Below are 13,837 nucleotides of genomic sequence, written 5' to 3'. Positions count from 1 at the left end.
GGGCCTCAGTCTTTTCACCTACAAAGGGGAACATGTTTGAATGCCAATCTCTTACCCTCATGTAGCACCTAATGGTCACACAACATCTTATCTTTTTTTTTTTAATTGTGTTCAGTGAGCCACCATATAGTACATCGTTAGTTTTTGATGTACTGTTCAATGATTCATTAGTTGCGTATAACATCTCATCTTTTTATCCCGTTTGATTTTTACAAGCATCCAGAGCAGGCTCAAGAGGGAAATGGTTTGTCAAAGCTTGCTCAGTGAGGACCCTCCTGGCTTCTAAGTGAGTGGTCCCATCCACTCCTCCACAAACTAGGTCATTAGTAGTTCCAAAGTTCTAAAATGTCCCCGCCCCATGTCAGAATTGTAAGGATAGATAACACGCCTATTCTAGGAGGCAACATACATGTCAATAGCAGTCCTCAGAAGAAATAAAACTGTTTGTAGTTCAGAGGAAGTTAGGGTTCAAGGGAGGAAGGAAGGAAGGAAGGAAGGAAGGAAGGAAGGAAGGGGGAGGGAGGAAGGAAGAAGGAGGGAGAGAGGGAGGAGGGAGGAAGGAAGGTAGGAAGGAAGGAAGGAAGGTAGGAAGGAAGGAAGGGAGGGAAGGAGGGAAGGAGGAAGGAAGGGATAGAGGAGAGGGGAAGGACTTGGGTTGGGGGCGGGAGGCACCAAGCAAAATCTCCATTGCTGAGCAGACTGCTTGGTGGCTCCGATCCTCCGGCCTGCCCTAGGCACCAAATCATGACTCCCCCCCTTGCTTGGTTTTGCACACTCATGTCACCAGAAGTGAATGATGGAGGAAAACAGCACATCAGCATTGCCTGCCACTTCATTCTTTGTAGATATTGGCAAGGCTGAATTTAGCACTGGGGAACATGATTTTTTTTTTTTTTTAAGACCAGATCTTCCTCAAAACTCAAAAAGGACTATTTTTGAACTCTGAAAAAGAACATCGAGTTCCCCTTCCTCTTCTGCCTTGGCAGGGTTCACTCAGTTTGCAATTCCACTTAGGATGCAGAGAAATTGCAGCACACGTCCCGGGCCTCTCTGGCCGCCAGCTGCTTGGCTGGCCCCGGGCAGAGAGCAGACAGCGGGAAGGTGTTTTCCTGCATCACAGAAACTGGTGGGAGAAGCCAGCTTCGGCCCAGGACTTGGGTGCAGTCAAACCGCTCCTGGAGAAGCCACATGCTGCCCCTGGCAGAATGTGAGGAAAACCAATGCCTAAGGATGTGAGAGGAGCCCAGAAGCCGGGGTGGGTGGGAAGAGACTCTCCCTTCAGCTCTTGTGACTCTCAGAGACAGTATGTCTCTGAGAGTCACAAGGGCTGGGGCTGCCAACAGCCCGGGGGGGCGGCCTGGGGACGGGGCCCTTCTGAAGGGAGAGTCTCTTCCCACCAATTCCCTTTTGGGTCTTGCCCCACCCGAAGGGTCCCTAAAGGTGAGTCAGGATCACGTCCCTGACTGGGGAGAGGAGACACTGATAATGCCAAGTGCTTGCAGCGGGCTCCCAGTGGCCTCTGCGTTACAACCCAAGGCCACGAGCCAAGAACTCAGCACCATCAGGGGCCTGTGCATTCTGCTCATTACCCCCTGGTCACACTTCTCATGTTGAAATGTATATGCTTCTGGTCTGTCCTCCTCCTCACCTCCTGGGTCGCCCGAGGGCAGCGCCTAGATCTGATGCATCCTAGCAAACAGTAGCTTGACGATGCACGTGGGCTCAATGTGCAAATGAATGCATGCACGAGTGGTACACAGACAAGAAAACCAACGAACAAATGAGAGTCCACAGCTTTGCCTTCCCCGGGCACACTGGAGTCGGTGCGACTCATCTGCTGGGTGTCCCTCTACATCTTCCTATCGCTGCCGAATGTCAAGCCTGCAGGATGTGTACCAAGCAAGCCACTCAGAGGGGCTCAGGGCCTCTCTCCTGCTGTGTCCCAGTCTGGGACATGTCTCCCCCACTCCCCACAGTTCACCCCTGTTCTTCCTCCTCGTGGCTCAGCTTCAGCCTCTATCCTCATGCCCCCCTGCCCTAGCACCTAACCAAGCCCCCTTCTTGCACCCTGTCCTTTCTCTGTATGACACTCACTCTCATTTGTCACTTCTTATTGGCCTAAGTATTTGCTGAAAGTCAGCTCTGTGAGGGCAAGAGCCCACTGTCTCTGGATGCTTCTCTACCAGGGCTCATCCAGAGCCGGGCACACAGTGGGAAGATGCTGGATAAATGGCTGCTGAGTATGTGAATGAGGGAACAAAAACTAAGTTAATGGAAAGCTCTGCCTGGGAGCGAAGTCCTTTAGACTCGAAATGCCCCGCAGACCCTATACCCTCCTCGCCTTACTTTTCTTTCTCTGCTGAGTCCTCCACACTCATGGCTCCAGCAACCCCATCCTTGAGAGGGATCTGAACCTCCAGCTAGCCACACCAGACGCTCACACAAGGTCCCGCCTCTACTGCCTGTGGCGTTTTTGAATAGACCCCCTGGCAAAGCAGCTCTTCCTGCACACCCCCTCCGCCCCCCACCCCCCCCCCGCTATCTTCTGGCACCTCCGGCCAGAATGCCTGGCGTCCTCCTGACAACTTGGCCTCTTGGCCTCAGGCCCAGCGCTAGGAACAGCTGCACCTCAGACAGTCCCCAGCTCCACCTTAGCCCTTGACCTTACCTGGGGCCTGCCCCCTACATCCCCCCATCCTCCGAGCACCACCACCTCTGCCTAAACCTTTGCTTTCATCTGGCCTCTCCCAACGCTCCCCTCAGCCCCACTGACCTTAAGGGGTCAATGGCCTCCTGTGACATACAGAGGCTTTCCTAACATGGCCCCACCCTCCCCCCAGCCGGCTCCATGGGGTTTGGCGGTAAACCTCCTCTTGCCCACCCTCTGTGTCCCCTCAGAGGACGGCTTCATCTGGGTCGTGCTAGCCGGTGCTCTAGGAGGAGTGTGCCCTCGGAGGAAGCTGCCTGGGTTCAAGCCCCATGGGCAAGGCATTTAATGTCACCGTGCCTCCTTCCTCCATCCATCAAACAGGGACAACGGTAACACTTCCTAGGATTTCTGTGGTCAAGAAATGCAGCAAGGTACTAGAAGCAACCCCCACAGCACCTGGGCCATAAGGGGGTGGTCGACAAGTATGCCGTCCCTCCGTCCCCAGAGCCCCTGCCGCCTTTCAAAGGCCCGACACGCAGCGGCCGGCGCCCAAGGTTAGCCAGTGGACGCTGGTGTTGGCTTACAGCTCCCCTTCTCCTCTCCGGACAACGGAAGGGCATGGTATCATGAACAGAAAATAATAATTAGCCATGCCAACAAAAATAAAGGGAAATTGTTTCAAGAAACCAACACAGACACGTAGCGCGATACTGCAGTTCTATTCTGGCGCAAGCGCTGGCGGTTCTGACTGTGGGGTCATTCGATAAGCCCTCTGCGCTGCCTAATGAGGGCAGTGACGTCACGGACGGCCGTCGGAGGAGGAGGGCTGGCATAAAAACAGCCCCAGGGTGAGTCAGTGTGGACATGCTGGACCACGGTGTCACCCAGCCACCTCCCTGCTGCACAGCTTAACTGGAAGTCAGGGGACCCCCAGCCACGGAGATGGTTTGCTGGAAATATAGGAGCATAGTGAGGACTCTAATATGATTTTTGCGGCTTTTAATAAACCAAATGTGGAACTGCAAAGCGAACCAGCGAAGTTCCCCCAGTTAGGTGCTCCGTTTCCATCTGGGTGACATATTTGCTGCTTCTGTACTCCGCGGCGAAAACGAAAGCCTTTCTCTCTCAGCCCCGACACCCTGCAAACCACTGCCCCGTGACCTTTCCCGGATGTTCGGCGTCGTGAGGAAAACGGTTGTTTGGACTCAGAATCTACACGTTGGCTCTCCCCATCACGCACTCCTTGGTTCCTTGCAGCCTGGCTTTGGCCGCCAGGCCTACCCCGTGTCATACGAGTCTTCTCACTGTCCCTCCCCTGATGGTTCCACTAGATGAGAGCCACCCACTTCCCACTCCCCAGCACAAATGCCACCAGGATGCAGCACGACGCCCACGAGAAGCCGGAGGCTGGGAGGAGGCAGAAGACAGCTGCAGCGGCCGATCCCCTAGCCCTGCGGCCTCACTTGGCCTCTGGCCTCGCATAGCCCTGGGTCTCCCAGCCAGCCCTGAGCCCTCATTCTGTCTTCCTAGCTCAGGCCTTAGGTTCTGCCTTCACTTGGTTTTGGTTCCCGGGCCATATGTGGCTCACTGGCCCCCACTGTGAGTAGCTTCGTCCCATTTCCGCTCCTCATCTCAGGGCTGGCCGGGGCACTTGCCTCCAGGGCCCCAGGCACCCACCTTGCCTGGAGCTTAACAGTGCTAATGACACCACAGATCTTTCTGCATTCCTGAAGACTTTCAAGTCCAGCTGTCCCCTTCTGGGTGGCCCACAGGCAACTCAAACTCCAAAGATCCCACAAATAACTCAGTCCTTCCCCTAAAACTCCTCATTTCGCACTATTATGGGCTGAATTATGTCCCTCCAAAATTTACATGTTGAAGTCCTAACTCCAGTGCTTTCGAATTTGCAACTGTATTTGGAGATAAGGTCTTTAAAGAGGTGAGTAAGTTTTAAGAAGGTGTTAAGGTGGGCCCTAATCCTATCTGCTGGGCATCTTTATAAGAAGATATTAGGATGCACAAAGGCACACCAGGGGACACATGCACAGAGGGACACAGTGAGCTGAGGTCATCTGCAAGTCAGGGAGAGGGCTCAGAAAAAAACAAACTTGCCACCATCTTGGACTTCTAGTCTTCAGAACTGTGAGAAAATAAGTTTCTGTTGTTTAAGCGGTCCAACCTGTGGTATTTTGTATGGCAGCCTGAGCAGACTAATATACCCACCTTCATTAACGGCACCACCATCCACTTAGTGCCCAGAGCCAGAAATCTGGAACCCTCCTGACTCCTCCCCCAACCTCAGTGTCACAGCTGATTCTTTTCTCTCCCGTTCCCACTTGCCCTGAGTCTCTTCTCACCCCATCCACACTCCCGTCATTATCTGAGCTGGGTGGTTAGTAGCTCCCAAGTCTGCAGAATGAAAAGAGCACCCCCAACCCTCCAGGCCAGGGAGCACCACCGCGGTGGGCACGTGGGGTGTTCGCTGCGGCCTGAGCCCAACCCTCGGTGGGGCCGGAACTCAGGGCACACAGGGCAGGGACTAGACTGTAATAAGGAGACAAGGGTGGCGAAGGACTCTGAATATCAGGCCACCTTCTGGAGCCTAAGGGTTGTCTGTGAAGGTTGTAAGGAAACACATTTTGAGATGGACAGTGTTGTACAAATATGCAGTGGGGGGCGAGCTCCTCAAAGCCTGGATCTCTGAGCCTTGCAAGGTTGTACAGTGAGATGACTTTGCTCCAGCCCTTCATGAGCCCCCCAAACCCGAGCTGCCCACACCCTCTGCCTGCCCCCCTCTGTCCTCGCTTCCCAGGTGGCTTGGGCAGGATTGGATGCAGCGGCTGGCCGAGGACCTATGCCGGCCCTCCTGGGATGCTTCCACATCTCTCTGGGATGGGCTCTCATGGCAACAGATGGCTCTGTGGAGTGAGAGGTTTGGGTGGTTTTCTTTCTATTTCCTCACTTTGGTTTTGGATACTGGCTTTCTGTCTTAATACTCGGGGTCTCCTCTAGTCCTTTTTAGAAACAGAGAGTGTGTTCATGTTGCAATAAACCACCTAAGACTCCCCGCAAAGGCAGGTCAAACCCTTCTGGAAGACGTGGGGAAGCTTCTGGAAAGCCTCTTACCTGCGATGTCACAGAGTTCCGCATCTGAGGCGTTTGCCAACGCCTCCTCCAGCTCTGGCTCCAGGGTCACACTTTCCAGCACAGGATCCATCGGCTTCTGCTTGGGGACCCAGACCTTTCCTGCAGAACACGAGTGCCCGTTACAGGGCATGCCACTGTGCTGGGGCAGTCTCTGGTGATGGCCCCAGGTGGACTGTTCCAGAACCCTGAGGGCCGCGCTGAGACTCACTTGCTTCACGTTTCTCCCTCTGGGGACCCAGTGCCAAACTTCCCCAAGGAACAAGAATCAAAGATCTCCAACAGAGACACCTCTCACATTTGAAAAGAAGGACTTTCAAGCTTGGTCAAACTAGACTGCTCACTATTGAAAACCCTAGTCATTAATGAAAACAGCCTGGAAGTAGGCAAGAGCTACAAAAGAAAAATGTAATTGAATGTCAGGCTCTGGGGTACCCTAACCGAGCGTTCGGATATGAGAGAAAAATTTAGAAACATCTCTAAACAAAATAAACAAAATACACTCAGATTATTAAACGAATAGGGAGCAAAAATGTATCCCCGTCTCATGGGACATTATATTTTTAAAGTGTCAGACTCATGACTGGACAAGGGAGCAAAGAGGCACACAAGGAAGGTCACTGCATGGATCACCAATAGGGGGTTGTTGAAGAAATTACGGGACATCTATATGAAGGAGTTCCCGCAGTTATTACAACGGATGATGGAGATGTCTGCTTACAAAAAAGGATATGCCCAAGACATAATGTGAGAAAAAGCAAGTCTATAAAAGAGCATGAACAATTTAATTCCATGTATGAAAATTGCATTCGTTCGTTCGTTCATTCATTCATTCATTCATTCATCACACTGGATATTTACTGGGTGCTTCGTAAGTGCCAGGCACCTTTCTAGGGGCCAGGGGGGCAGCACTGAACAATTTACAATTTAGTGAAAGGAGACAGACAGTGAACAATCATGCAAAGATATCACATGGTATTAGGCATTGTGGAGGAAAATAAAGCAGAGCAAAAGACCAGGCAGTTCCAGGCTGGGGTCCTGTCGAGGCGAGCACTGCTTTTTTTTGGGTAGGGTGGTCGGGGAAGGCCTCACTGAGATGATGGCCTATGAGCTGGGACCCGACAGAGGGAGAAACATGCCCCGAAGATCGGCTGCAAGACAAGGACGCCTGCCTTCACCGTGGTTGTTCAATGTTGCACTGAAAGTTCCAGTAAGAGCAAATGGACAAGAAAAAAAAATGGCATCCACACTGGAAAGGAAGAAGTAATATTAACTCTGTTTGTAGATAACATGATCTAATATGCAGAAAACCCTAAAGATTCGACAAAATGCTGTTAGGACCGATAAACACTGTTCAGAGTAGGTTACAGAGTACAAGATCAATGTACACAAATGGGTGGTGTTTCTGCCCAGCAGCAAGGAGCAATCTGAAAGGAAAACTAGAACAATAATTTCATCTACAATAGCATTCAGAGGAATAAAATGCTTAAGGATAAGTTTAACCAAGGAGCTGAAGAACTTGTGCGAGGAATATTAGAAAACATTGCCAAAAGAAATTAAAGAAAACCTAAATAAATAGAAAAATATCCCAAGTTCATGGATTGGGAGACAATATTAAGATGGCCATACTGCCCAAAGCAATCTCTAGATTCAACGCAATTCTTATCAAAATTCCAAGGGCCTTTTTTTTTTTTTTTTTGCAAAAATAGAAAAACCATTTCTCAAAGTAATAAGGAATCACAAGAGGTCCCAAAAAGGCAAAACAATCTTGAAGGAAACAAACTTGGAGGGCTCAGACTTCCTGATGTCAAAACTTACTATAAAATTTTTTTTTTTAAAGATTTTATTTATTTGACAGAGAGAGACATAGCGAGAGAGGGAACACAAGCAGGGGGAATGGGAGAGGGAGAAGCAGGCTTCCCACTGAGCAGGGAGCCCGATGTGGGGTTTGATCCCAGGACCGTGGGATCATGACCTGAGCTGAAGGCAGACGCTTAATGACTGAGCCACCCAGGTGCCCCAAAACTTGCTACAAATTTAAAAAGTGTGTCACTGACAAGGATAGACATCTAGACAATGGGATAAGATTGGGAGTCCATAAATAAACCCATACATCCATGGAAAATTGATTTTTGACAAGGGTGCCAAGACCATTCAATAGGGGAAAGAATAATTTCTTCAAGAAGTGGTGCTGGGGGCTGCCTATGTGCTCAGATGCCTGGGCTGCATCCGATTCTTGGTTTCAGCTTAGGTCATGATCTCAGTGTCATGAGATTGAGCCCTGCGTCAGGCTCCACACTCAGTGTGGAGTCTGTATAAGATTCTCATTGCCTCTCCCTCTGCCCCTCCCCACTGCACTCTCTCACTCACTCTATCTCTAAAATAAATAAATAAATCTTTAAAAAAAGAGAAGAAAAAGTGCTGGGACCGGACACCCATATGTAAAGGATGAAGCTGCACCCCTATCTCACACCATATACACAAAAATGAACTGAATATGGATCAATGACTTAAATATAATAGTTATAACTATAAAACTCTTAGAAGAAAACCTACACATAAATCTTCATGACTTTAGATTTGGCAACATATTCTTAGATATGACAACAAAAGAAAAAATAGATCAACTGGATTTTATCCAAATTTAACACCTTTGTCCCTCAAAGGACATTATCAAGAAAGTAAAAAGACAACATACTGAAATCACCTGATAGGGTCCAGTATCCAGAATATTTTAAAAAAATTTTACAGCTCAACAGCAAAAAAAATTACCAATTTAAAAATGGACAAAGAACTTAAAGACATTTCTGCAAAGAGGATATTCATATGGCCAATATGCACCTGCAAAGATGCTCATCATCATCGGTCATTAGGGAAATGCAGATCAAAACCACGATGAGATGCCACTTCACACCCATGAGGATGGCTACAATAAAAACCAAAATGGAGAATAACAAATGTTGGCAAGGAAGTGCAGAAACTGGAATCTTTTTGATTGCTGGTGACTGTGTAAAATGGCACAAACATGGAATTACCATGTAATTCCACTCCTGGGATTATAAACCCCAAAGACTTGAAAACAGGTACTCAAACAAATACCTGTACAGGAATGTTCATAGTAACACTAATCACAATAGCCACAAAGTGGAAACAACCAAAATATTCATCAGTAGATGAATGGATAAACATTATTTAATATTGTTCGGTCATAAAAGGGAATGAGTGAGTCTCAGAAACAATATGCTAAGCGAGAGAAGCCAGACACACAAAGTCACATATTATATGATTTAATTCATAGGAAATATCCAGACTAAGTAAAGCCATAGAAACAGACTGATGGTTGCCAGGGGCTGGGGGCAGCAGAGACTGGGGACTAACTGCTTATGGGGCACAGGGTTTTATTTTGGAGTGATGAAAATGTTTTGGATCTATATAGAGGTGGGAGTTGCACAACATTGTGGATGCACTAAATGTCACTGAATTGTTCCCTTTACAATGGTTCAATTTATGTTATGTGAATTTCACCATTTTACCAAATTAAAAAAAAAAAATTCACTTTGGTTATTGATTGAGAATCGCCTGAAGGGGGGCGAGGATGGGAGCCTGGAGCTGGTGAAACTGGAAAAGGGCAAAACATGCAAAGAAAACAAAATGGTTAAAAAGAACATCTGCTGTAAAAATGACTGATGCAATGAGTAGGCTGGCCCTTCAATAAATGTATCAGACCTGTGGTTTCTTACACCCCTGCAGCAAGTGTCTCCAGCAAGGGCAGTGGTTCGAAGACACAAGAGGGGCTTTGGACTTCCTCCCTTCCTTCATCTTATTAATTGGAATGTGGATGTGATGACTGGAACTTCAGCAGCCAGATGGACCATGAGGACAAGGACATATTGCAGGGGTGGCAGAATGAAAAACTGGAAAGGATCTTGATTGCTAATGTCAGGGAAGATGCCCTACCAGCCCAGAATGCCTAACCCTGCAGCTAGGCGAAAGAAGTTAAACTTTTATCTTGATTAAATCTCTCTTATTTTACTTTTCTCCTCAGCACATGCAGTCAAATCTAATTCTGCATGGAGAATTCAATATAATTCTGCATTAAAAATATCTGGCATGAAGCTTTATTCTGATTCCCCCACTTGGGTGAGAGTGAATGAAAGTCCAGATTCCTCAGGACTTTGTACCAGTTTATGGCTCCCCCACCTTCTGTTTGGTCTTGTGGAGACTGGGGTGCTGTTCCCCCTCAACCTTGGCTAGTTCTAGGCCCAGCACTGAGTAAATAAATGCTCAGTGAGGGCTAGACACCATGACCCTGAGTCTGCCTGTTCGAGTCGGAAGGTCCCCTTCCCCAACTCTCTGCTGAGACCCCCCCCCACTTATTCAAACTGTAAAGACTCCAACAATCATCACGTAAATACTTTATGATGAGGATGCTGCTGGTGGTGATGATGATGATAAGTCTCTTAGGTGTGTCGCTATATGGAAACAGAACAAATTCTAGCTACCCTTCTTGGGTCAGTGTGGTTTTTCATGAAGGCTGTCAGGCTCTGGGAGTCTGGAGAGCGGTTCCTGGCGCCACGCCAGGCCAGCATGCCACGGAGGGGCAGCAGGATTGGTCTGTGTACCGCCCAGATTCCCTTCCCCACCCCCACCCCCAATCTCCAGCTCCTTCCCTCGCAGGGCGGTGGGTATATGGGGCCATGGACGCCAGCAATGACTCACCCGCAGTCCACCCAGGTATGCTCCTGACTCTCGGTGTCCCCATTTTTCAAATGTGCAGGTGGGACAATGGGAGGCCCAGTAAGGCCGCATGAAATCCAGAGATTCTATTGTGTCTATCTGCTGCACAGAAATCGCTCCTCGAGGCACAAGTGCCTTGCTTAAAAACCTCTCGTGCCCACACTCTCAGCCGGGCACACCCGGCCCTTATGGTCAGGGCCTCCTTCCTCTGCCGCTCCCCCAGGGGTGCCGCAGACCACACAATCCTCCCGACGTTCTGTAACCCAAATAAATGCCCCTTGGCCTTCCCTGACCTTCCCAGTTTTCTGTAAAATCTGGACTGAGCTCCGAGTCCAGGGTTTGTGATGGCTCAAACTCCTCCCCATGAGGCGACCTCTGCTTGCTTTTTCATTTGATTATCACACGACAGGGATACAGAGATAAATGCCACAGATGTGGACCCTGGGCTCATCACGTTTATAATCTTGGGGGTGGGGAGAGTGGAAGAGACTGCAAATAAACATTTACACAATATTAATTGATTAGAATTAATGCTTTCATTCAACAAATGCTTATCGGGTGCCTACCACGTGCTGGTGTTTATTAGGTGTAGATGTAATGATGAGCCAGACAGATGAGGTCCTTGTACTTGTAGGGCTTATACTGTAAGGAAGCAACCCACAAGATTCACTGTAGACTTACTTAATTTTAACTCATTCATTCAGCAACTCTCTGTGAGCCCTACTGTATACCAGGCCCTGTGCTGGGTGCTGGGGCTGCTGTGTGAGCAAAACCAGCCCGAGTCCCTGCCCTCACAGGGCTTACAGCCAGTGGGAGAGACAAGTGATACATAAGGAGAAAATGATAAGGTGGAAATTGCTCTGAAGGACACACACGCAGGCTCCTGAGATGGTGAAGACCCCAGGGGGAGCTGAAGGGACTGCATGTCCTAAACACAGTGGACAGGAAAGTCTCCCCTGGAAGAGGAGACAGTACAGTTGAGACCAAACAGATAATAATAGCTAGTACTTACACAGCATTCGCTATGGGCCAGGCGCCCGGCTAAGTGATTTATATGTATCTTAACTCAGTCGTCATAAGAACCTCATGAGGCTGGTAATATGATCTTCTTCATCCCCATTTCACAGAGGAGGAAACGGAGGCACAGCAGATTGAAAAATGTACTCAAGCTCACACAGCTAGTAAGTGGTAGTGCCCGGACAGCAGCCAGGGTACATCTAGCTCCAGGCTGTGTTTCTAACCATTAAGCCTCTTATAGGGGAGGAAGAGCCAGCCATGAAGACAGCATGGAGCCAGAGAGCAGGAGCAGCATTCCAGGCAGAGGGAATATGTGCAAAGGTCCTGAGGCAGAAAAGAGCTTGGGATGTGTGAGGAACGGAAGGAGGCCTGTAGGGCAGCAGTGGGGTGAGCGAGGGTGAACACAATCCAAGAGGACAGCAGAACGGTTTGGAGTGCAAGGGGGAGTCCTGGAAGGGTTGGACAGTCAGGGGGTGCCTCTTTGTTCCCCAGTCTTCTAGATGGCTTGCCTTAGGCTTAGGGCAGAGAGTCTTAGAAGGACAGATGAAGGAGGGGATGCAGCTGCCAGAGAAAGGAACACTGGGGAAAGAACACGGACAGTGAGGGTGGAGGTAGGTGAACTTGTTCCCAGTTTGCACAGGACAGGCCTTGTGCAGGCCTATGTCCTGATGTCATGATTAATAGTTTCTGCTTTCATTTTCAAAGGTGACTACATTTGTATGAAAGATAATCAGGACACCCCGGCTAAAGGGGATTTAGGGGAAAGTTTTGCTGGTTTGGGTACGTATCACACTTTCCTTAGTTTACCCAAAACTTCACTAAATCTACGTCATGCGTTGATGCCTTTGGTGTTGGGTTTGTGAATGTGGGCGGGGCAGGCATGAGGGCAAGGAGGCCCAGCCACCATGGCTCAGCGCAGGGCCTGGCGTACAGGTGGCACTCGACGATGCATGGGCAGTGACGTATTCATAAGAGCAACATTATTCAGTACCTCGCTTTTCCCCTGTGTAGGGGACCAGATCTTCTCGGTCTTTAAACTCCTTTGCTTGCTTTTCCAAGTGATCCAAGAGCTCCTCCCTTTTAAAGGGGCCCGTGGGCGCCTTGGTGGTCTGATCCTTCTGCCTCAGGCCCGCAGGCAGCAGTGCATTCTACAGTGGAGGTTGTGGGGCCAGGTGACACAGAGAGAGAGAGAGAGAGAGAGAGAACGAGAGAAAGAGAAAGAGAGTGGTCAGCTGCTGAAGACTTGCATTTCTCCCAAAATTCATCTTTGACCAATGGGACCTCAGAGCCCATCAAATCAATCCAGGTCACTCATTTACACGTGAGGCATCTGACACCCAGGAGGGGCAGGGACTTGCCCAAGGTCACCCAGCAGATGACGGGCATAGCTAGGCTAGGACTCAGGTCTTCATTGTCTAGAGTCTCTAAGCCTTCGATGTTTCTGAAGGCAAAGGGGTGAGGAGGTAGCCGACACAGGGCTTGGCAGACAGGGACACTCCAAGAGCGTCTGTGAGTATGAATAGGATTAAGTTGGTGTTTGGATGCAGGAGGATAATTATAGCTATTGTGCATACAGTGGCTGGGGTGAGAAGAAGCCCAAGGGCCATGAGTTAGGGCCCTGAATGCAGAATCAGGCAAGAAGTATCAGACCCAATACCCAAGCGGGGAAAGGCTCAGCAGAGCTGTGGGGGTGGGTGAGGCGTGCTTTCAGGCTGCAGCCCTGGCCAGCCCTCCCGGCTGCTTTCCACCCTGCTGACAGGCCATGTGCATGCCACTCTGGTGTTAAATATTTTGAACGTCGCCCTTGGAGATGGGTGTCTCAAGAAAGACAGCATCAGCCAATCATCGTGTTCCTTCTTCAAACATGGTTAGGCTTCTAGGTGTGGGATTGCTACTAAAGCAGCAGACAAGAATCAGGGTAGATTTGAATCACATGAGCTTCCCTTACCTCAGCCCACCCGTGCCTTAGAGATTCAAGGAAGTTTATGGTTGCAAGGATGCTTAGAGACTGTCTAGTGCACACACCTTCCCTTCAAGAGGAAACTGAGGCCCAGAGCAAGGAAAGATTTGCCCAAGGAGTTTCAGGGACGGATCTAGAACAAAAACCAGGGTCCTTCTTCAGATGCGGGGGAGAAGGGCAGTCTTCACTTCCAATCATTGCTCTCTCCCCACCCCCTTTCACTCAGGGATATAGTGGAGGATACCTGGAAGGCAGAGGGGAGCAGAATCTCACCCCACTTCTTGCCGCACCCCCAAACTGGCTAACCAAGAAAGCCATCCCACCTCCAA

At 49.5% G+C, this 13,837-nt stretch overlaps 1 protein-coding gene across 4 annotated transcripts in view; it reads right to left on the bottom strand.

The window, feature by feature from the left end:
- TMOD1 (tropomodulin 1) overlaps positions 1–13,837 on the bottom strand; it is an 84,392-nt gene that overhangs the window by 31,758 nt on the left and 38,797 nt on the right. For 3 of the 4 annotated variants that reach the window (XM_036100535.2, XM_036100536.2, XM_078061498.1), the window contains exons 3-4: positions 12,540–12,696; positions 5,777–5,896 (exon numbers count right to left, since the gene is read on the bottom strand). In XM_036100535.2, the coding sequence (XP_035956428.1) occupies positions 5,777–5,896; positions 12,540–12,696 (277 nt within the window). The remainder of the gene's footprint in view (positions 1–5,776; positions 5,897–12,539; positions 12,697–13,837) is intronic. The other variant, XM_078061499.1, reaches the window with a different exon arrangement.

The sequence above is a fragment of the Halichoerus grypus genome, chromosome 14 (genome assembly GCF_964656455.1).
Source record: "Halichoerus grypus chromosome 14, mHalGry1.hap1.1, whole genome shotgun sequence".
Classification (NCBI taxonomy): Eukaryota; Metazoa; Chordata; class Mammalia; order Carnivora; family Phocidae; genus Halichoerus; species Halichoerus grypus.
Note: the sequence above shows the minus strand (reverse complement) of the source record. Positions and strands in the feature narration are given on the sequence as shown.